This window comes from Labrus mixtus, chromosome 17 (genome assembly GCF_963584025.1).
Source record: "Labrus mixtus chromosome 17, fLabMix1.1, whole genome shotgun sequence".
Taxonomy (NCBI): Eukaryota; Metazoa; Chordata; class Actinopteri; order Labriformes; family Labridae; genus Labrus; species Labrus mixtus.
Genome location: NC_083628.1, coordinates 11,026,857 through 11,050,313, shown reverse-complemented (window position 1 = coordinate 11,050,313; position 23,457 = coordinate 11,026,857). Strand labels below are relative to the sequence as shown.

General features: G+C 41.1%; 2 protein-coding genes across 3 annotated transcripts in view; both read right to left on the bottom strand.

The window, feature by feature from the left end:
• LOC132991920 (WD repeat-containing protein 70) overlaps positions 1-2,865 on the bottom strand; it is a 40,296-nt gene extending 37,431 nt beyond the window's left edge. For both annotated transcript variants that reach the window (XM_061060911.1, XM_061060912.1), the window contains exons 1-4: positions 2,786-2,865; positions 434-493; positions 229-312; positions 58-151 (exon numbers count right to left, since the gene is read on the bottom strand). In XM_061060911.1, coding sequence (XP_060916894.1) covers positions 58-151; positions 229-312; positions 434-493; positions 2,786-2,810 — 263 coding nt within the window. In that variant the 5' untranslated portion in view covers positions 2,811-2,865. The remainder of the gene's footprint in view (positions 1-57; positions 152-228; positions 313-433; positions 494-2,785) is intronic.
• A 311-nt stretch (positions 2,866-3,176) lies between these two features.
• On the bottom strand, positions 3,177-21,950 carry cplane1 (ciliogenesis and planar polarity effector 1). Its single transcript, XM_061062048.1, has 49 exons — positions 21,835-21,950; positions 21,617-21,752; positions 21,420-21,530; positions 20,793-21,025; positions 20,580-20,683; positions 20,345-20,501; positions 20,126-20,229; positions 19,656-19,838; positions 18,947-19,196; positions 18,653-18,853; positions 17,753-18,522; positions 17,424-17,614; positions 17,215-17,295; positions 16,972-17,130; positions 16,450-16,614; positions 16,136-16,367; positions 15,857-15,993; positions 15,551-15,768; positions 15,300-15,464; positions 14,793-14,940; positions 14,597-14,706; positions 14,347-14,496; positions 14,135-14,246; positions 13,728-14,043; positions 12,536-13,636; positions 12,185-12,336; positions 12,017-12,096; positions 11,867-11,931; positions 11,275-11,545; positions 10,793-11,167; positions 10,107-10,712; positions 9,849-10,024; positions 9,672-9,759; positions 9,500-9,572; positions 8,844-8,978; positions 8,579-8,635; positions 8,381-8,466; positions 7,822-8,056; positions 7,458-7,717; positions 7,256-7,349; positions 6,690-6,797; positions 6,425-6,467; positions 5,833-5,964; positions 5,561-5,738; positions 5,416-5,471; positions 5,166-5,333; positions 4,845-4,981; positions 4,029-4,303; positions 3,177-3,955 (listed from the first exon to the last, which is right to left on the bottom strand). Exons 1-49 carry the CDS (start codon positions 21,913-21,915, stop codon positions 3,803-3,805), a joined length of 9,618 nt encoding a protein of 3,205 aa, XP_060918031.1. The 5' UTR covers positions 21,916-21,950; the 3' UTR covers positions 3,177-3,802.
• Positions 21,951-23,457: the final 1,507 nt, after the last annotated feature.

Sequence of the window (23,457 nt, the reverse complement as noted above, 5' to 3'; positions counted from 1 at the left end):
CCAAACCTCAATATAGTTTTTCTTCAATCATCAAACAAAACAAAAACACATTGTTACCTTGAAGAAGCAGCTGCTGATTTGTCTCTCTGAGTGGGGAGCGATGACTCGGCCGATTTGGAGCTCTCCCCTTCTTTCTCCGTCTGGCGCTCCTCTTAAGAAGCAACAATAATTTAGTTGCATACACCCTGTTGAAACAGGCTAGTAAAAAGCACAATGTTTTAAACCTACCTAATGCACGCTGACTCCTCTCGATGGCTGTTCTACGGGTCTGTTCAAAAATGGCATCCAGGTCAAATGTTCGAGCCTTCTTACCTGAAGGGAACAAAGACGGCGTAGATGAAGGGTAAGTGACTCATCTCACATTGTCAGGTTATTATATGGGAATTAAGTAGGCATTGGATATAATTGACTTGTATTTCTGGACAGTACATACCAAACCCAGAGAATCCCATTACCGATGCCATTTCTCCATCATCACTCATCCTGTCAGATGCTGCAAAAGAGGAAAAAATGTTTATGCCAGCAAAGGCCATTGTGTCTACATACACTGTTTAAGGTGAAAGAATAAAGCCCTCTCAGTTCGGTCATTTTTTTGTTTTAAAAGCAGCTTCAACTACAAGGCGGCAGTAGCTCAGTCTGTTGGGTTGTGAACCGGAGGGTCGACGGTTCAAGTCCGGGTGCGGACCAAATATGGAAGTTGGCCTGGTAGCTGGAGAGGTGCCAGATCACCTCCTGAGCACTGCAGAGGTGCCCTTGAGCAAGGCACCGAACCCCCTCCCCACCATCAGCTCAGGAGCGCCCGCTGTGGGCTGCTCTGGCACTCTGGCTTCTCTCCATTAGTGCATGTCCACAGGATCCTGTTTCTGCATGTGTGTGTGTGTGTGTTCAGTGTAAAAACTGAAATTTCCCCTTGTGGGGATCAATAAAGTAAATCTTAAGTATCAGTTTGGTAAAAAACTGAGCATCAAATTGCGAATGAAACACCTAATTCAGAATATACAAGACATGACATAAATAACTTCAAGTGACTTACAGTCAAATGTTAAATAGTACAGGTTGGATGACAATACTCCAGTTTAACTTAATGACACCTACATACCAAACATACTTTTAAAAAAACATTTAAGAGATACATCTGTTTAGACTTGCCACTCTTCCTTTCTATCATGACTCGGATGAGTCCTCTGACGACGAGAATCATGACTTACATGGATAAGTATGACAAAGTAATATCCACACTCTCTCCATTTTCAAATCTCATCTCAAAACACATCTTTTTAAACTGGCATATTCAGTCTGATCATTCTCCACCCGGTCTCATAACTCCTTTACATCCTGTACATTTGTGTTTTTTTAATGTTAATTTTATCGTTGCGTTGTTACTTGGTTGTTTTTATCTCTGCTCTGTAAGGTGACCTTGAGAGTTTTGAAAGGCGCCTTTAAATAAAATGTATTATTATTATTATTAAAGTATTCTGTGTCTTAAATCTTCTGTGACTTAATGCTTGACATTTCTTAACAGCCGTCCATGGCTACAAAAACAGCGACTTGCTTTTCAATGTGAATTTTATGACGTTGTGATTTGAACCTTAGGGATTGTCATGACTGATGTTCGCTTTTTCGCAGGTCTTTTATTCTTTTAGGTGATTAAAATATAATCAAAAGGAGGGAAATGTAATGGAACAATTCTGTTTACTGTCGAGGACAGTACTCACAGCTCGCTTGAGAAATGCAACAATAAGTTAATACGTAATATTCTTGTTTTATCTTCACCCGAGGATGAAGGTTTCTCACAAATAGCTAAAAATATCAAAAGATACTCAGACTTGAAGTTTCCTTCACATTACTGCTGTGCGACGTGTTGAAATGTATGACAAAATGTATTTGATATTTGACTGCGCCTGTATCTGCAATCCTTAAAGAGGCATGAAGGTTTTTCTGTGAAGCATGTGTATATAAACACAAGCATATTGTGATTACTTGGAGCTTTCCTTCAGACTGTATTGACACTCTGAAGCTTTGTTCTGATGTGGATTTCCTTGTTGTTGATATGTTTGATGATGAAGAAATTCGCCGTTGAGACTGACTTGCTTAACAAGCAGCATCTCCAGGCTCGCCATGGTTCCACCTCTCCAGATGTATACGTTATAAACTTAAAGGAGCAGTATATTATCTCTGTCCTACTTACGTCAGACACTTCAGTTCCTTCTACTTGCAAGAAGAATTAAACTAAACAAAGACATTGATTGACTCATGATCCTTTCTTTTCCAGCACATCTGTCTATGTCTGCTTTAATGCAACTATCTGTTTTTAATGTCTCTGGATATTTTATCTCTATTAATCTTTTATTGCTCTTAAACAATATAGATTATTAAACAATAATATATATAAATAAACTGTACTAACTTAGTTATAATGTTACAATAACGTTTCCAAAACAAAAACAATAAACTGTTATGACACATGAAAGTCTTCAACGAGCTACAGCTGAGTCTGTCGAGTTTACACACATTTGTTAAGAACATTAACTTATAGCACTAAATGTTAAAATATTTGACCTTTATTATTGGCTTTAAATGTTTTTTGTTTAAACAACAAATCAGAAAGTAAGCTAGCCAGTAAGCTAACAAAGGTAAAAACGTGTCTGCTCACACATCCTGGCTCAATTATCTGGTGAATGTTACAGAGACTGGAAACACAGCCTAATGTTGATACACATACATGTAAGACGTTTATCACTAATATAGAAAACATAAAGAAGTGTGAAAGCAAAAAAGTTGCTACCTTCTCCCAATTTGTTTGGATCCATGTTTTCAAATACGACTCCGGAAGTGCTTCGTTCTTCTTCTGTGGTGTTTGTTGCGGCACAGCTGTTGCGGCACAGCTGTTGCAGGGCGCTCCTAGTGTTCAGAGAGCGAATGACTCTCGTGTTGGGTATGATTCGTTTATTGATCGTTTTACATCAAAAAGGAGTACTTACTTTTAGGAAAGGCATATTTATTTATATTGCACATTTCAGCAACGGAAAAAAGTTCAGGAAAAACATGACATTGGAGAGGTCATGAATTTAGCTATTTGAACATGAATTGACAGGAAAATGTCGCTTCATAGCAATTCTAAAAGAAACAACACTGTACCTATATGAATAATATGTATCAATTATTCATTATTTAAAATAAATAAAACACAATAAAATGTATTATGAGTTTTAGCTTTTAAGAAATAATATGGCACTGTTCTAATGTATTATTTGTTGTATAGAACTGTAAAGATTTGCTGTATAATCCAAAACACAGTCAGCTAATTAAATTCAGAACCAATCAGTTTGCTGTTATTAATGTATGGGAGCATTAGCATTCGTAGGATAGATGCTGAACTAAGACAGAACCACAAACATTAAACGCAAGCATGTGTGATCCAGCAGGTAGCTCTATCAGGCTAAATAGAGAAGAATATTAAATGTGAAAATAACATGATAGCAGCTTTAAAAAAAAATAAACCATAAATTTAATTCCAGCAACAATTACATGTGCACAAAATAAAAATAAAAATATAAAAATATACATACAAATAGAACAAACGAAAAAACGTAGATAAAAGGACATCAATGCAAGTGTGAGTGCAACAAAAATTTGACTTTAATATATAATATCATCTATAATCTCTTGTATGCTGAATTTATTCATTTAAATACAAAATGTGTATTAATAAATCTAAATAACAATTTATATTGTCATAGTTTGAAATCAATCTGATTTGGTAGTATTTCAAAGGCACATACAATCTTGATGACATTTAATTTCAAGCATCCTCTGCAGCCACCATCCTCTCAATAGCAGCCCAGTCTATTTTGCTGAGTGTGCTGCCGGTCTCAGAAAGGTTGTCCAGCCAGTCCATGTCCGACACACCAGCTCTGCATCTATCATCCTGTTCTTCCAACAGTCCAGCCCCGACCTAAAAGATGTACAACATTGTAATGAAACTGAAAGTGAAAAAGAAGACCATTTTTTCCTTCTCAGATCCTTACCCTGTTAGCCTCCTCTTGGCCCAGCAGCATATCCAATTCTGATGTGGGCTCCCAAGTGTTCAACTCCGTTGTCTCTTCCATCCTGGTCTTCCTTAGGATCCCTCTCCCTGCAGCCGCCACCATTGGAAGACTTTTGTTTGGCCCCGTCTTTTGCTGGTGTTCAAATTGCCACTCCTCACTTTGGCTGGATGCAAGAGCTTTTGATTTGCTCTTTGGATCTGTGAGCATGCCACGTCTGGTCACCTGAGACAGACGGTCCCTTGGCAGAGAGGTAACTAACACAACAAAATATACCACCGTGTGAACCAGTTTGCTGCATTTACAACTGTGGTTTTGACAACAATGTAAAACCAGCATGTTTCCAAAAAGTTGGGACAGTGTATCACAAACTAAAAATGTTTGGGTCATTATGAAGCGTAATATAAGACGAAATGGACCCTGACCTCTTGAACAGCTGAAATCCTACAGTATATAAAGATAAACATAAACATTGAAAATTACAGAACTGTTCTTCTCAGTTCCCAAACACTTACAAAGTGTTTTAAGAAAAAGTAATGTAACAGAGAGATAAAGATGACACTGTCCAAACTTTTTTTTAAATATGTTGCTTGCAGAAAATCAAAAGTTGGCATATCATTTTCCTAAAACAATGACATTTCTAATTTTCCACTTTTGATGTCATGTCTTTGTGATATTTTCAAACAAATATGGGGTTTCAATATTTTGCAAATCATCACATTGTGATTTTATTTACATTTTACACTGTGTCTGATCGTTTTTTGGAAACAGGGTGGTAGATGGATATCTTTACCGTACCTGGTCTATGTAGTCCTAGTCTCCTGCGTTCGTCCTCTGAAGTCCGTCCCTGTGTGTCAGCCGTCCATGGTCGAGAGTGTGGTTGAGCCCGCCCTGACTCCAGACTTCTTTCATCACTGGCAGATACATTGGAAACCCTAAATGAAAGATAGTATTTACCATTACTAAATCCAGGTAAGTTTAGAATGATCAAGTTTGTGCCTGCACAGAATCTGATAATGGTAGAATAATTAGGAAATGATATAAAGTTTGATCAAAATCAGAGTTAAATTATTCTTTGATGAGACGAGATCCTGGTCCCATCACTGCTCTAGAAGATACCTGTAGGTGCTGCCAGGTGGAGGAGCAGAGTTGGATCGTGACGCTGAGGGCAGTGGAGAAACTCCAGTTCTGGAAGAAGGGCCTGTGGTTGGTGGATCGGCGGAAAAGTCCCTGGCCAATGAAAAAGCTTCACGGGTCCTCTGGTTGTATTGCTCCAGAAGAATAAATCTATTAAATGGATTGGAAATGAACATTATAAGCTCAATGTCCATAATGGATAGATAGATAGATAGTGCAAAGACATACATACTTCTCTTTTTCCTCCCTGGTTCTCCAAACAGTTGTGTCATTCTTCTTTGTTGATTTCTGCAGGTAAAACAGGCAGACATAATGTGGATTCTTTAAACGATGAATATTAGAACATCAGTTCAAGTAAAAATAAAATGATCGCTCACTGCTGCTCCAGAAGAAGAGAAGGGTCTGTGCTCCTTCTCCCTCAGGCTCTCTCTGTGTTTTTGATAAACAGCCAGTTGTTCCCTCTGTTTCCTCCTCATCCAGATCCTCAGCTCCCTCCTCTCATCTTCTGGACGGACTCGTTTCTGTGACATCCAGCCATTTCGCTGCGGCTCCATGCTGCAGGGGGTCACAATACTTATCAGGTCAGTGAAAATCCTAGCTGTTACAGATTTCACATTTGGGCAATGCTGAATTTGAGAAATGATAATACCTGTTAGAGTGCGCAGTCTGTGGATAAGATAAATCCAGGTCATTCAGGGATAGATAGCCTTCCCTCACCAACTCGTCTAAAATTTCCGCTGTATCAGATAGCCCAGTCAGACCCAAGTTCTCATCCGCACATCTAAAGACAGAGTGAGAGCAGAGCATGTACAACAGAAGAAAAAAATACAACTGTGACAATTACATCCTCAACACAGAACTGCTAATAAAGTGACTGATAATATTCAGATTCACTTGAGCTTATCATTTCATTTCAACCAGTCCATTTGTATTTATATAGTGCCAAATAATAACAAATGTTATCTTCAGACACTTTCCAAAAAGAGCAGGTATACACTTTACTCTTTGTTATGTCATTTACAGAGAATCCCCCATGAGCAAGCACTTTTGAAATATTTGGCAACAGTTGCAGGAAAAACTTGCTTTTAAGAGGCAGAGACCTCAAACAGAACCAGACTCATGGTGCACAGCCATCTGCTGTGACTGTGGGGGCCGAGAGGCAGAGATCAAAAGAGCAGCGAAATAGAGAAACAACAGAAGAGAAACAACGACAACAAAGCAACAACAATAATAAAACTTACACAGCAGATGTTCCAGAAACACTGGTGAGATGAGTTCTTAACCCTGTGTGAGCAAAAGAAACATTAAAACTCACGATATCATGACTTTTAGAACAACTCCATCCATCCACTATACAGTAAATGCAGATGTTAGTAACAATGCAGATGAGATAAAGTAGAAACCACTTGGTGGAGGTTTTTGATGTATCTTTACTTGGTGGGGTGTGAACGTGTGAAGGATCAGCATCGTGATCATGAGAAGTGGAATAACGATAAGAAGGCTTACTCTCAGGAGTGAGAGAGTAACTATGAATGACAATTTCTTCTTCCAGATCTTCCTCTTCTTCTTCCAAGGCATTTAGTTCATTCAGTGGATCCAGTCTAGGCATCCATGCTGGAAGAGACAGAAAAAGAACAAAAGTCTTCAAGGTGACTGAATAAACTTTTTTTTGTTTTATTATTTGAACAAATGTCCGATGGAAAGTTCTGAAAAATTTAAAAATCTAAAATTCGGACAAAAATGATCTATTTTTTCAAATTATATTCTGATTAGAAATTTTCTGAACTTAGACAAAAATGTGATTTTCATCAACAATTCTAGATGAAAAATGAGGCAAAGTTTCTGAAGAAGATATCTAAAAAAAATTCTGATGATCATATCCATAAAAATTTCCCCCCCAAAAAAATCTGATTTAAATTTTCCACGTAAAAATTATGCTTTTCTAATCATGTACAGACAATTTTTAGAAGAATATTTCAATAGATTTCTGAAATAAATATTCCATTATTCTATATAATTCTATTAATCCTACAGTTTTTTGTTTTTATTGCAGGTGATTAGTTTGGTCATACCTTCCTGTGGGACGGACAGTCTGACCGTCTTTTTCACTGCTGTTGGAGACTTCACATCAGGAGCCAATCCCGGTGTAAGCGGTGTATTCACCAACTACAGAGACAAATGAGTGATATGTTAGAGTAAAAACACATTTTTAAACTGTGTTGTCATCAATAGTATAAGCATAAACTACGTAAAATAAATAATGTACTTATGTACCATCCTGGAGTTGGAGAAGTCCCTCTCCAGATTGTCCGCAATGTTCTGCAGAGCAGCTAACTGACAATCCATCTCAGACAGGTGGGAGGAGAACCAGACTGTTGGAAGTGTCGATGAGGCGCTGTGAGGTTTGATGCTCTGGCTCTGTATGGCCTGACAGATTTCCGAGTCAGATGGATCTTCTATGTCTTGTGAAGTGATTATCTCTGATACTCTAACTGGCTCATAGTGGCTGCATGAAGGCAACTCCTCAGGGATACCTGGAGTATAAAGTACAACAGATATTATGGAAAGATTCTACCAACAGTTGCTTGATTGAATTCAGAATGAAGCCATTACGGCATGAGACTGTCAGTATAAAGACCTGTGTGAGTGGAAGCTTTCATGTAATCCTCCTGATTTGTCACTGAGGGGTATGGATCAGCAGCAGCTCTCCTTAAAACAGACGTCGCAAGAACATGAAGCTGAGCAGAAGTAGGGGATGGAGGGCAGTTGGAGGGAATATTTTGTGCTCCTAGGCTGAGACTGGGTGGTAAATCCTGATGCAGGGATTCGTCTTCTAGATCCAAGACACTTATGAACTGGTGGCCATTCAGATCCTTGGAGAAAAAGAAACACAGGGTTACTTAAATATGAGTTTAATACAATTGAACATAGTTCTTTGCCTTGTACAGACATTGCTGGATTACAGGACAGATGTGTTTGCAGCAAAAGGGAAGCCTCTTCAATCAATTCATTATTTATATCATGTGATGCTTTTGTTAGCATTCTGCACATACTGTCATTGCAGAGTAGAGAGTATTTCAGTACTCTGTGTTGTATTCAGTGCACAAGTTAAGTAAGTGGCATGAAGGACCAATGCAGACACAGTATTACAGTATATAAAACAACATTCAAAAGCCCCATTATGTGTGGACTCTTACCAGGTTCTCTTCAAGCCTCTGTGGGGTCTCCTCTGTGACTTGAACATGATGCTGGTCGCTAAACTGCAGAGGCCCTGGACTTTTTGCTGAGAGAAGAACACACACACAGACACACACATAATATTGACCTCTTCATAAAATCCTAAACACAAATATAAAGCAGTGTGTTATTCTTGAACATGTTGGAAATCAACTTACATTTAGGGTTACCAACCAGCACAGAGACAGCTTTGTCCACGAGTGCTGGAGGACAAGCTAGGGAAATATCAATCATTTGTCATTTCTTTGAATCCAAAGTCCGGTTAATCTTTTTTTCATTAGACATTGATCAAAACAAAAGTAAATGCACGGACATTTCAACTTGTATTCATCCAACACAACACAACACAACACCTGTGTAACAACAATAAAACAAGGCAAACTATTACAGTGTTTGTAAATTTGAATCAAATCCCTAACTCACCTGGGTCAGTGTTGGTGAAAGCATCGTGGCACTCTGGGGGTCTTTTTCGCGTGGAAGCAAATGCATGGAGCTCAGCTGAAGTGGACATGGCCCTGTCCAATAACCTCTGACCCGTCAGCATAGAGTCAAAGAACCCTGGGAGTTGGCGTAAAAAGAAAAATACCAAGATCATTAGAATTAAAGTACAGCATTATAAAAGTTTGACATGGTCAGAACAAGAACAAACTTTACTGTAAATATAATAGAACGAGCCAAAGATCCAGACATGAAATACTGTGAAAGAGGAGTTGAGAGTCTTTATTTAGCAGAAATATTCCCTGTTTTGAAAGAAAACAGCAAAGGAAAACTTGTGTTGACTACAATTCATAGAAATTTGAACAATGCTAAGGTTTCTTTGAATGCTTGTATGAGGCTTCTGTGGCTCTATTGTTAAAAATATTAAATGAAATCCCCTAAAATGCAGAGGTGTGAGTTCACATATGACAAAAACTACAATTGAAGTCTGTTCGATTTGATCATTCCTTAAAGGGAAAGCCTTTTTCTAAGTTCTGCAAACAAACTTGTTATTTTCAAGCATAATCCAGATCTTACGTTGCCTGGCAAGATGCCCAGCAGTTGGTACATTTAGTGAAGTTAGGTTTGTCTGTGACACTAACCGGATTGAGCCGACACATCCTGTCCTGTAGGAATCTCTTCTGCAGCTGCCAGCTTTTCAGGCTCATTAGTTTGCTGTAGATAAATTGGAACAAACAAATGATAGTAAACTTACACGTATACATTGGAATTAGCTCAAAATACTTCTGATTAAGAGGATTCCTATCATTCTACCTCTTGTGTTGGAATGATAGAATCATTCGGTCTGAATGTGACTTCTGCTTTTCCTTCCCTCCCTGCCTTTTGCTCTCTCCTCTTCTGCCTATAAACAGCATAAAGTGAGCATAAACTGAGAGGATGAGTCAGCTTAAGGAAGAGAAATAAAGAAAAAGGAGACTAATATGTCATCACCGCTTGCTGGAGTTAGAGCTGAGGGCATCTCTTCTGCTGCTTTCAGGAGGAAGATCGACTCTGAGCAACCGGAGTCGAGCCTCTTCAGAGTTCTGCCTCGCCATCACCGACTTCGTCAGCTCCTCCATGGACATGAGACGGATCACTTGGGCTGAAGGGGCTGTTTTTGGAAACATCTGAGGCAAAGAGAGATATTTAACATGAACTACAAATCAGGATTCAAAGCTAGATATTTGAAAATGTTTAAGTGATGCTTACCATTTTAGGGCCGGATTCTAAACGAAGAAGCTTGATGGGTGCTTCCGCCCTCGGAGCTGCAAACACGGAGACTGACCTGGAGGAAGGTTGTCCGGGTATTTTAGGGAACGTGACTTTATTGTGTGGAACAGGCTCGTAGCGCAGCAGTCGAAGGCCCTGCATTGGTGCAGGTGTGTGAGCTGTAAAAGCCGGAGGCAGTAGTGAGAAGTCATGCTCCCTGGTTCTCTCTGATGTCTGGATGTTGTGTTGGGAGATCACAGGAGTTGGATCATGTGTATGATTAAAACTGAGATGTCTTCTTTGATATGTAGAAACATTTCTTTTCTCCTTTTCTGTCCTCTTTGATGGGTTTGAAGTGTGCAGCGTCTGGGGATGGTGTTGGGTACTCTGCTGGGATAATGGAGGACGGTGGAGCTGAAGCAACTTCAGGCCTGAGAAATGGGCTGTAGAATCATTTTGTATGTTTTCAGTAGAAGTTGGTAACACATGGGTGCTGTGTGCACCCTGACTCGTGGTCAGGAGTCCCTGTGAAGGTGGGATAAATGTCCTGCTCTCCCTAAACTGGATTTCTGGAGACTCTGCCTGCACAGAGAGTGGCTGCATCGCCTGAAGAAAAAGACAAATATTCAGTTTGGTTTCATTGTGATTCAAGAATCTTTTTTACATAGAATGAAAATGAGCAATACCTGATAATGTACACCTGCAACGTTAGAGGTGGAGGCTACATCCATGGAGATGTGACAACGGCTACTTGCTGGATAAGTGTTCCCTGAGTTCTGTAAGTCAGGCTGGTCTGCAGACTCACATGCAGGGGCCTGGCTAAACTGAGTGATTTTGGATGCAGGAGTTTGCACACATCCTTGAGTCTCAGGTGTCATAGGAATGTTGGTTTGAAGTGGGAAGGCATTGAGTTGAGGCTTGAAACTGGGAGCATTAGTTGATGGCACATGAAGTTGTGAGGAGTTCATGTTGGACTGGGCCAAAGAAGAGCTCTGCTGGGCAAGTTGTAAGTTAGAAAATGAAGCTCCTAAAACCTCCATCAGGCTCATGTAGTTGATATTCTGTAGAAAAGAAAAAAAAAAAGAAAAAAAGGGACAAAACCACTTCAGCTCAGAGTCCATAAAGGAGTCAGTTTTGTGTGAACTTTTTTGGGTCAGTCTGTTCTTACCTGAACTAGTCGGTACAAGTCTTCGCCCAGGCGCTGTCTCATTTGTGGATTCTCAGTGGATAACGGCTGACTGGGGGTTGCTAAAGCGTCAGCGGGCGCATCCGCCAAAGCGCTTTGTGGCTGAGGGTGGGGATTATCCACAGGTGTGCTTGGAAGCAGCACCCCAGGCGGACCAGAGAGCTCTGCATGGACCTCCGCCTCAGGCTGGACAGTAGGAAGAGCTTGAGGCTCTGGGTGTGAGGGGGCTTGTAGGCTTCTAATCTGACTGGGGCTTTAACAACAAATAGGTCATTGTTAATTCAAAATGTCATTTTTTTTGGTTTTGTTCTGAGGTTTTACCAACTAAATGTTAATGCATTAATAAGCAGCAGGGATAATGTGTAATGTTACATTAATAATTATATAGTGTGGTGTTCAAGAATGATGGTAAACTTAAACTATAGTTAAGACCTGAAATCTAAAAATAAAATTCAATAAATTACATATTTCTGCCATAATCGTGTCTCATTTACTACTGTTAATGTTTTCTGTAGAAAATATTTTACACATTCATGTGTGATTTTGCAAAAAAATACATTGAATGAAAACTCACAGAGACGCAGAATTGGACATGTCGTCAGTGTTTTCATTGAAGTCCAAATCTGCAAGCTTTAAACTCTGCAAAGAGAAACAACAGTGGAAGTGTTTTTTACAACATTAATGACTCAGATGAGAAATGAGAATACTGAATATTTATATTTACCGTATCAGGCATGTGTCCAGAAGTGTTCCCATTGGAAACAGAGGACGACACTTCCAAGCCCTCACTGTTGCTACTGTGGCCTGTAAATATCAAACAAATTAATATTCTCAGTCACAAAGGCCTGCATTATTGCAACGTTATAGCATCCAATATTACTGAGTACTATACCTTCTTTTTCTGGCGTAACATCTAAATCATCAAGACACAGTTGTTGTGAACTGGACAGTCTCTGCTGAGCATCAAAGCTCCGTTCCTCCTGGTCATTAGGGAGAGGCATGCTGTGAAATACAAGTTCCTCTGGTTCATCGGTACCAGAACCACTGCAGGGATATAAGTAGCAGATAAAAACATTAGATTATGCAGATTTAGGAAAGCTGTCATTTCCTGAGATTAACTGCTGGCTCTTGTGAAGCTTCTTGTTACCTAATTGAACACTGATTTAATGTATCTTTGAAATTTTCCATTTACTCTTTAAATAAAACCATTGTATATAAAGAATAATAATAATTTTGCACTCACACAGACAATTCTATTGGATGTAAATCGAGGCCAATGATGGGAGTAGTTGCAGATCCGGGGTAGCCTGTATCAACACTGCTCTCTCTCTCCAGCTGCCTCTCCCCCTCAGGATGCAGCACAGGGGCAACCGTCCATTGTGTTTCTGGAATCTGGATGTGGGCACTGTAGCACTCGTTCGCGAGTAGAGCCGTGAACCTGCTCTGCAGCAAGCTGAGAGACGTGAGGATGGCAGGGGCAGAGGCTTTGACACGAATCATGACTCCGTCATCAGCTGGTCCTCCAGCCCCTTCTCTCCTGTCTCTCTTCTTTTTGCCATGATATCCGGTGAGCACCCTCCTATCAGCCCAGCGTACCATCCACTCAAGCAGCCTTCCCAGCTCTGGAAACTGAGCATCTAGTTTAGGGTCCAGTCCCTGCTGCAGGTCAATTACAGTTTCCATGGATGATGAGCCATATGTGAAGCTCTCTGATTGCTTCCTCATGAGAAAGGGACTTGGATTAGGACTAGTCCCAGAACCTAAGAGGCCTTCTTTTGTGCTTTGATCTAATGGCACACTGCGCCGCTGTCGGAGGCCAAACAAACCTTTCTGCCTTCCACTTCTCAGCCCAGGAAGAGAGCTGACAGAATGGTTTGTTCTAGATACAGGGGCTTCACTCCAGAGAGATGGAGTTTGCAGCTCAGGTGTTGCACCTTGTTTTAAAGACTTGAAGCAGCAGCCAGCTCTGAACACTGGCAGATCACTGCCTGAGTGTTTCCTCGATGAATGGTGTGAATCTCTCTGACGCCGATGAATGGTTGTGAGCACATCAAAGGTGAGAGAATGCAGCTCCCTCTCCCTCAGCTGGGAGGAGAAGCTCTTCAACAAAGGCAGCTCACCGCCTAATTCCGCTCCCTCAGAGCTATCCTTCTCCAACACATAGCTGAGGAAGAGCTCCAGGAAGTTGAGATACTCTTCATCTTCCAGCTCAAACTCCCAGGTGCCTACGGTTGGTGGCTGCGGCTGCTCCTTCTCCTTGGCATCATCTGGGTGATTCTCCTCCTGAATGACACTGTCAATCTTAACAGCAGCCTTCTTGGCTCTGTGTCTCACTTTTTTGCTTCTGTAAATTAAAAACACAAAGAACGGAAATTAGCCATGTAAGCTAAGTGACACCTCAGTGTAACACTAGAGCTACTATTGCATCTGCATACCTGGTTGCGCTTCTACTCTGCATTTCAGGGGAGAGAGCCTCAGATGTATTATCCGCTGTGTCTCCATCACTGCACACCGGCGGGTAGGCACAGTCAGTCAAGGTGCTGGTGCTCAGAGTTGTACCGAGAGAGAGCTGCCTTAACATGGCCATTCCATGTTTGCTCCCCCTGTCCTCCTCTTCCTCGTCTTTCTCCCACAGATGAAGCTCAGGTAGGGCCAGGTGCCTCTTCAAACGCCCAAGATGTTTCCTCCTCTGCCTGCGTTTGTCTTGAATCACGATCATCATCAACTCGTTCACATCCTCCTGTTCCCCCTCTGCAGAACAGACATGTAAAAAGTATGTAAAACATGTATAAAAAACAAAGAGTGGTGTTATGGCCCAACTCTAAGTTGTAGGTGTTCGTACCGAGGACACTGCTCTGCCTCAGTCTCTGCAGCAGTGAGTTATATTTTTCTCTCAGAGGGACTCTGACTGATTCTTCCTCCTCCGGGAAGGTTTGTACCAGTGTGTCGGCCACCTAAGAAGATTTCAAGGATGAGAAATTGTGTAACATGGCCATTTTATTTCACTTTGATTAATACTGTCTGTGTAGGACAAGGCAAGGAAACACCTCTTACCAGAGAGAGAGGAGGGAGTTCAGACAATAGGCTGAGCAGAATATCCTGGAGGATCTCCTCAACATTGAGGAAGCAGGAGAAAGGCAGCAAACGACAGGCCCAGAGAAGAGCGTTGACACAGGTGGATCTCGTTTCTGAATCATTTGTGATCTGAGGGACAAACACAGATATTTAGATTACATCGAAGGCTGAGGATATCTATACATACATTATGATATCATAATAAGAGACACAAAAAAAGGATGGGTACCTGATCTTCTCTAACACGCTGTCTGGCAGCCTGATACTTCCTGCAGGAAATGGAGAGCTGGTCCCTGATGTGAAGCATCCAGCATAAAGCACACAGCTCCCTGAAACAGACTAGTAGGAACAATATAGTGAATCAGTGCACTTCAAAGTAGATCACTGATTATGATATCTTAAATTCACTGTAGTGAACAACTTACCAATAGTTTGGATAGTGTCAGGGTCCAGGTGACCTTCTTTGTTGGGACCCCTCCTCAAGAATCCACTGCGGGTGACAAATTTCATCAGGCCGTCTGGGAACGCCTTTTCTTCTTCAGCAGCAGATGGATAAGAGTACTTCTTCTTGATCTGAAAATACGTGATACATTTGGCATATTTAGTTGGAAATGAACTTCATATCAAAGTGTTATAAATAACTTTAAAAGGTTAAGATAACGTTTGAACAAGTTAATATAAGCAGGAAAGTATATTGTCATAAAATGCTGACATATGAGACACTAATAACCATAATTTAGAGTTTTATCATTTCTTATTTTCCTTTTAAAACAATCAAGTTTGATATGATAAAAATAATAATAAAATAGTTGTTATCAAGTCATATAGAGGAATATCTATGAGTATTGTAACTGTGAAATTTTAACCAGAAAACTGAGGGAAAAAAAACCTGATGATTGAAACAGATAAAAACTCTGAGTCCTTAAAAGTACCTTATGCAGAATATGTCTGGCTCGACGCAGATGGCTGATGTACCATTGGGCAGCAGGGCGGCAACAGCGTGCAGATTTCAGAAGCAACAGCAATCTTTGCAGGATTCTAGACACTTTGTGACGAGATGCAACTTCTTCAAACTGCCCGGTTGTCCCAACTGGGTCCTAAACATACCACAAACAGAAATAAATGATCATAGAACTTAGATGTCAACTTACTGTGTGTAAAAGTTGACCATCATTGTATGTACCTGTGTGTTGGGGGAAGGCTGAGGACAATAAAGTGGTGGGGAAGGCAGATACAGTCCATTTGGCACCACGGCCGGCAGGAGAGAACACATTTCTTTTACTGTGTTCAGCAAGGAAGACAAGGGTGAAGACAACACATTCACTCCAGCCATGACTGAAGCCTTCAGAATCTCCTGCATGGCTGCCTGTATCAAGTCCCAGTCTTCTGCTTCCAACGTGTCTAGCAAAAGGAGTTTAGAAAAAAAAAGATGTCAAAAATGTTTTTTATGCGAGATGTATTCACGTAAGAGTTGTCATGTCTCACCAACCTGTAAAGCTCTTGTCCCCATTCTTATCCCGGAGCTCTTGGGAGTGAGACTTGTTGCCTAGAATACACTCCAACTCAACCTGGAAAATACTTTCTGGCTCGAGATCTGTTGGGAGGTGAAGCTCTCTCCTCCTGAGCCTGTAAAAGATACAGTTGAGATACTCAGGAAAATAAACAAGACAAAAGTATGTGATTCAAATCCAAGTAGTCCAGCGATGGCAACAGTAACAGAAAGCTTTAACCATAAACCCATTCCCTCCTTGACTGTTTTCAAACTGACCGAGTGAAGTCAAAGTGGTCACTGCAGTAGCTTGTATAAGCCAGGCTCAAAGAGGCCGCTGTCTTCCAGTCCCCTAGATGGTAAGCTAACCACACAGCCTCAGGAAGGAGACCCCCAAGCAGGAGTAGGTCCTGGGCGTAGTCTACCGTCCATACTTCTGACAGCTGCTGACGTCGTACTGCTTTTGCCACCTCCTCCTGGCACAATGGCACCAAGCGCCCTACAGTAGGAGCTGAGAAAGACTGTTATCAAATAGCAATAGAAATGAAGTAATTTGCTTTATTTCAGTTAAAAAAAACTCAATGGAAACACACCATGAGGTAGGTGTAGTGGAGGCAGGACAGCCACATGGTGAGGGGGCAGGATGTAGAGGGGTTGGTTGGTGAAGTAAGATGCCATGAATCTCCCCAGGGTCTGAACCACGGCACATGCTGTATCACTGTGAAGGTCCACAGGCAGCCAAGGGCAAGGAAGAGAGTCTGCTGCAGGGCAGAAAGAAAAGGTAATAGCTTGCATTGACGAGCTTATTCTGTCTAACCCAAACCTTACATTTCACTATGAGACAGCTGAAAATGTGCCTTTAGGTCAACATTGCTCCATAACAGTGATGATGACTAATGTGCATCATTCCCACTATAAATATAAATACTTAAATAAATAAAACCAAACTGTGCCTTACATTTTGGGTAGCAAGTGGGGGAAAACTCTACTCAATGCAGAAATAACAAATTAAAAGGAAGACATGGTGATATGAAGAGCTTTGTACAACCTAAATCCATCAAGTGACCTACATATAAAAATCCTCAAAGAGTAACTAATTGTTCACAACTACAGACCTCTAATGCAGGTGTCCTTCTGGTGTCCAACACGGAGCAGGATCAGGCGGGCCACGTGGTCCCCCAACTCCTGGGCTTCCCTCAGACGATACTCAGATAACAGACTGTATAGCAGTGCCAGACAGAGCCGTGTCTCCTTAAAGACGCTACGATGACAGCCTAGAAGAAAGACAAATTGTTAGGATTTCAAGCCAAACGTGACCATGCCGTTTAATTCAACTAAAAAATGGCAGAGGTTCTTACTTTCTGTACTTTCCTCACAGATTTGTGACCGCCAGGTGTCTGCACTTTTTGTGTACGAGCCAAACAGGAAAAGATGTTCGCCTGAGAATAGAGGAGTGCAAAAGCTATTTTGGATTTGTTTTGGTTAGAACCCTTTTTTTTTTTTTTTTTTTCTTATCATTCTGCTGCCTCAGTAATCAGTTAGTTGAATTTGTTCTTCTGCTACAAACCGGGGTAACTCAGCAGTGCAGGACCCTCCTCGAGCCTTTCTCCTGTAGCCTGCAGAGCTGTTTGGACCTGGGACATGATGACAGACAACTCTTTCTGCTCCTCATCAAAGCCCTGAGAGCCTTCAAAGCTTTTCAGTTCATCCGCATATTGCCTGGTGATCTTGTAGACCCACTGCCACACTCCCAACAATCTGAGTAAGAGAAAAAACTCAAAAATCTTATATACTCTTAAGTACCAGTCAAAACTGACATTATGCCTAACAGTTGAATAAACTGACTATTTTGTCAAAAAAAAAGTACACCTGAAAGGCCAGAGAGATGGTCCGTACCTGCTGGATGGTCTCTGAGGAACAGGTTGTGAGTGATGCATAAGGCTGGATTCCTCTTCCTTTCCATCATGTAACATCGGTACATGGTGCACATCTGAAGGCCAGAGCCGTGGAAGCTGGGATCCCTTCTCTCCAGAGGACCAGAAAGTTCTCTGCTGCAGGCTGTAAGTGTGGTCCAGAGACTCAGAAACCAGCTGCAAAATGAGCACGGCTGAAGATAGACTTTGGGCTGACAGCTGACAGAGATCAGTCTGGTGGGATTCAGGGTGAGGGGTCAGTGAGAGGTGTATCAACCGTTTACTGAGCTCCACCATCAGCCCCAGGCAGCGTGGTCCATCTGAGTGAGCGCTATCCCAGGGAAGGAACGAGAGAACGTTTTTAAGAAGGTTCAGGAGGCAAGAAGAAACCGAGGTATGCTTTTTCCCTTCGCAAAACAAACGGAGTAAAGCAGCTAATCGCACCACACAGAAGAGGGTATGCTTCATCAGACGGGGTCTGTTCTCCACAGCATTTCCAAGAGACAAGCCCAAAGCCCACACTGTTAAAAGCTTACTCTGGATTTTTCCAAGCTCATGATGAACTTTAGAAGTCCTTCTTTTTGTTTTAACAAAGTCTTTTTCAGAATCTGGGCTAGTGACAAGTCTGATGTCGGTATTTGTCTCCAGAGCATGGAGTGTGTCAAACATTGAGGCAAACTCTAGATGGCCACGATCCTCCAAATAAGAACCGGCAGGAGGTCCTTCTAAATCAGAGTCATCCTCAAAGAAAGCCTACGAAATCACACAAAAGTGCAGAAGGTTAAAGACAGCTAACATAACTTAAACAAGTAATTGATACAGCAGCCATGACACATTTTTACAGAGGCATATCTTAATTTTTAGTTTATGCTATTTGACCAACCTGCATTTTCTCAAAAAGCTCCTTGGTACCACCCAATGTCCCCTGGTCCTGCAGAAAAAGTGGCAAAGTGGCTCCATCTGTGGCTGCTGAAATGACAGACTCTGAAGTGTTTGGTCCAAGTGTAAAGCTTGGGTTTAACACCTCAGAGTTGTTGTCAAGATTCAGACAAGATACGGACTCCAGCCATGCCCTGACATGAATCTGAAAATCACAAATTCAAGGAAAGTGTCATGTCACGAATATTCCAGCAGAAATGACTAACAAAATCAGAGTAAGAAGTCGCTGGTTTAGCACCTGTGATTTATCTAGTACCCGGCTGGCCTTCTCGAGGTCTTTGCTTGTGTCCTTCAGGAGTGTTTTCAGCAACAGATCGGGAGATGGTTTATCTAGAACCCTCATAACTGTAGCCATATAACCATCTGACACAATAAGGTACAACAGCCGGGGATGCCAGGTGACAGAATAGCGCTGCCTCAGGACATCCCTCACAGACAAGCTGGAGCTGGACAGAGAGGCGTCCTTGTTTCCTGCAGACACTGGAGGCCTACAGTAGATGACGGTAAGTGGAAAAAAAGGGAAAACCTTTTATGACAAACATTGATGACATGATGAATAGTCCATTTGTCAAGTGATAGAAATGAACAACTATCCATCTGAAATAGCAGGGATTCTTTTGTTTTATTTTTCTAAGAATATGAAGATTTGCTGTTTGCTTATTTGAAACTGAATTTTTTTTGGGATGTTGATACAACAAAACAAGACTCATAATTGGCCAAATGATCAAAAAGAATATCAGAAAAATGATTGACAATTTAAAAATTCCTAAGTTGCATCCCGTAATTAGTATAAGATATTACATTGTTATACTGAAAGTATACTTCAAGGATTAGGGCAGTTGAATCGATAGGGGCAATTATTTGGCTCTAAAGCTAAACAAGTAAAGTAATCAATAGAAAAAGGTGAAACCAGATGAAATGGGAAAACAAAAAAACAAATTGACTACCTGTAAGTGACGAGAGGGTGCAGGGGTAGGAAGTGTGCTGGTCCAAAATCTACATTGCAACCGGAGCTTGACAGCGTTAGAAGACCCCCAAGGCGTGACAACATAAGAAGGGAGCCTCTCTTCAGGACACAGGCTAGGAAAAGACCGCTTGGTGACCAGCTCACACTGCCCACCCAGTACGACCTAAAAGAAAATACACATTTTAAGCCCAACTCAAATGGAGTTCTAATACCAGAAGAAAGGTAAGTGGTAGTAAGTGTTATGATATGGTTGTGTTTGCTGGACATGCTTGTACATCTTAATTCCCCTGATAAATCTCATATTAAGACAGCATCAAACTTGCTTAACTGAACTTTCATAAATATTCAGTAACAATATTTGGATGGTCTCACTAAACAGATCCCCCCCAGGTTCGGCCACCAGCCCAAGCACCTTTTCCCTTTTTAAATGTCGGTATAGTGTAACTGTACCTTGTGTATTTAGAAGGGATCTCCATTTTTTTGCTCCCACATCCTCCTAGACCTCTTGATATTGAGACAAAGTTCTGTGTGCTCACAAAGAGTACCTGTGTGGCCTACATTTAAAAAAAACATGGAAGACAAATTTTGAATGGTGTTTCATCAAAAGGACTCAGACTTGTAAAAACAGATTACGATGAAAAGAAATTAACCTACGGGACAGAAGCTTACCTGAGGCTGTCTCTGGTTCAGGACTATAGCTAACAGACTGCCGTCTGGGGAGAAGGCTGGCACCAAGGCCCCTCTGGACTTCACTGGTTGGCAGGGTGGGGTGAGACTTGACATGGGGTAGGTCTTGGTGGCCCACTGTATGCTGTATCCTATAGAACTATATGAAGAAATGTGTATGTTTAATAATTGTAAAAGCGACGAGACTCCTATCTGTTACATAGAGCTGGTCACTCACCCCACTCTCACATGGCCCTCTTCCCACTGGACTTTCAGGCAGGTGATGATCACCTTCTTTGCAGATGTGAAAACAAATGCTGATAAGCAGGCATCACCCATCACCTAAGGAAGTTTGGAGAAGGATTAAATGAAGAGATACAAAGCTAATAGAAAATAATATATGGAGTGCAGGTCTGTACATGTGTGGAATCTGTGGAATCTAATTGTAGACCTCTGTCTTGATGAAGACAGTGTTCTGGGATGCATCTTTGTCTTGTTCAGAAGGCATAACAGAGTCTTCAAGGGGCTGGATGTGTGTCCATTGTCCCTTGACTGTGCCATCCCGTACTCCCATCAAATCCCTGACATCCATGCACTCCCACAGGAAGACTTGCCCTGTTACGGCTATCAGAAGAACACGCATCCCATCCCCTGCAACCTGCAGTGACAGTCGTGTGGTATTCCCTTTGAAAAAAATAAGGACATAAATCCATGGGATGAAGATTTTTTTATATGTATTTCAAGTTAAGAAAATGAATAAGGATACTCTTTGTGCAGCTAAGTTAAAAAACATAAATATGAATATGCTTTCATTGTTATATGCAGAATAAAATATATATAAAAGGTATCAGTATATATGTACAACAGTATATTACAGTCCCATATAATAGGGAATACATGTGTAGATACATGCAGTGAATCTCCACACTTGATGGTCAAAATGATCCAAACTGATCATATGTTAAATAAGCAGACCTTGTCCTTGTCCTTTTTACTTAAGTTACATTTTTCTTCAGTTTTTGAATGATGACCCAGCCATTATGAAGAATACTAGTATGAAACTTAACATGACATATACCTGTAATCATTTGAACTACTTCTGGTATGGCTGCAGAAGTCTTCAACAAGTCTTTATCCCGGTTCCACAGAAACAGCTCTCCTGACACCAAAAGTCCACAGAGCCACATACCTGGGGGAAAAAAATGGGACAAATGAAATGCATGCTCAGAGAGGAAAGCTGATAAGGATTGTGCTGTGTTTACACATTCAACTCACCGTTGTGGGACGAAGCCATTCTCACCACACTATTTAGCAAAGGATGGAGTTTGGGAGTCTTCTTTTTGGTTCGTCCAGACACCATGTTGATCTCACTGATTCGTTTGTCATCTAACAGGAAAACAGACTCCTTCTCCTGCGGAATCACACGGCAGTTTTTACAATCATGTTCTTCAGATGAAGAAACTGGCTGAAATGATTTGTTTACTTCTCCTCACCCTGCCAAGCCAACAGAATCGCGGCCATGGTTTCTTCCGTTTGATGCTGGATGACACCACAACCTCCAACTTGAGCTCCATATTTAACAGACAACATAAGTTCTTTGTCTTGATGTAGACCAGGGATGATCAGAGCAAGGGCCACGTTCATTTAATTCTCACTGCCAGAGGGCCAAATTGTAGGATACAAAAACAATTACAGTCAATTATGTCTCAAATTTAACTCAACATATACCAGTGATCAAATATTATTATGGACATATTTCTGGTTTTCATGATTTCATGGCAGATTTCGTCATGTTTTCTTCATGTTTCCAATTAATTGATATGTGAAAATTGACCTGAGGGCCACTTTAAGGGTTGATGGGGGCCGCATGTGGTCCCTGGGGCGCCAGTTTCCCACCCCTGATATACACGGAGGAAGGGTTCAAAGAGATTGAGGAATTCTAAAAAACGAGACGACATGAAACTTAAAGTCAGTAGACAATCACCAAGTGGGTGTAACTGAGGCAAAGTAAACATTCTGATTTGCTCCGTAAATATCGTCAAATATATGATGGTGTTATAGGTTCGTACACATGCGTATTCTTAAAGTGTTAAAGCAAGTTTGTTACGAGCTAATATCGTCCATAAACAAGAAACACCAAGAGTGAACATACCGTTAACTGGTGTTAGCTATGTTAGCTATTTTTAGCCATTTCTTTCTCCGCGGCGCAGTAGTCCCGAAATATGACGAAACCTGAGGGCTTCGACTGAATTAGCTAGACTCATCCAATGCTCACGTCATTTAGCTGCTAAAGTGATATTAAAACGTGTTGTAATACATGTTTCACGTCAGCTAAACATGAAGTATTTCGAAAGTCCCTCCGCTACAGTTATCAGAATTGTTTCCCATGATCCTCTTGGAGGAAGCTTCAAAGCGTTGCCGTGGGAACGACGCAGCTACGTAGCTGTAGGGATGTCCGTAAGTAGCATAGACTGTAAATATTAAGTATACGTTACGAGAAAAGGTGATGGTCTTTAATCCCGAGAGGGGAATTTTTATTTATTTATTATTATTATTATTACTTTACTTTTTCGTAAAACTGGGAGGTAAATGCAGCAAAAGAAAGACAACTGGGTTTTTTTTTTGCACATTCTTGGGTGGAAATGGTTTTACCAACAAGCCAGCACAGTATTTTAGGTAAAAACATTTAGAAATGTTTAGATGTGCTATTTGATCTGCTATTAAAGGTTGAAGAACTAAAGTTGGTTGGTTTCTAGCACAAGCAGCACTCGCATACTTTTGCCAGCAGATGGCAACACTACAACAGATAAGTCATTATGTCCAGATACAGAACAGTGAGTTTGAGCATAAACCAGGTCTGATATCACCAGAAGAGATCACTATAGGCTATGTACGATAAACAAGGAGATAGGAGTATTTTTGTGCTGACATATTGCAGATTTTATTCCCCAAGGTCAATTTCTATGAGATATGCAGACCTATAACTATCATAACAACTGTGAGTGTAAGTGGTCTTCCTCAAAGAGAGCATGCTTTGGGTTGTGTTAACTGTTAAGCATTAAGATCTCTTATTGGCTTGTTACTGAGAGTTATTAGATTTGCCCTGCGGCTCCTGC

Excerpts from the sequence above, each read along its gene's own strand:
- cplane1 (XM_061062048.1), bottom strand. The coding sequence starts at position 21,915 with ATGGAGCTCAAGTTGGAGGTTGTGGTGTCATCCAGCATCAAACGGAAG. Across the intron at positions 20,230-20,344 it reads TGAACCAGAGACAGCCTCAG|GCCACACAGGTACTCTTTGT; the intron begins GTAAGCTTCTGT and ends TTTTAAATGTAG. Across the intron at positions 12,097-12,184 it reads TGTTACGCCAGAAAAAGAAG|GCCACAGTAGCAACAGTGAG; the intron begins GTATAGTACTCA and ends TGATATTTACAG.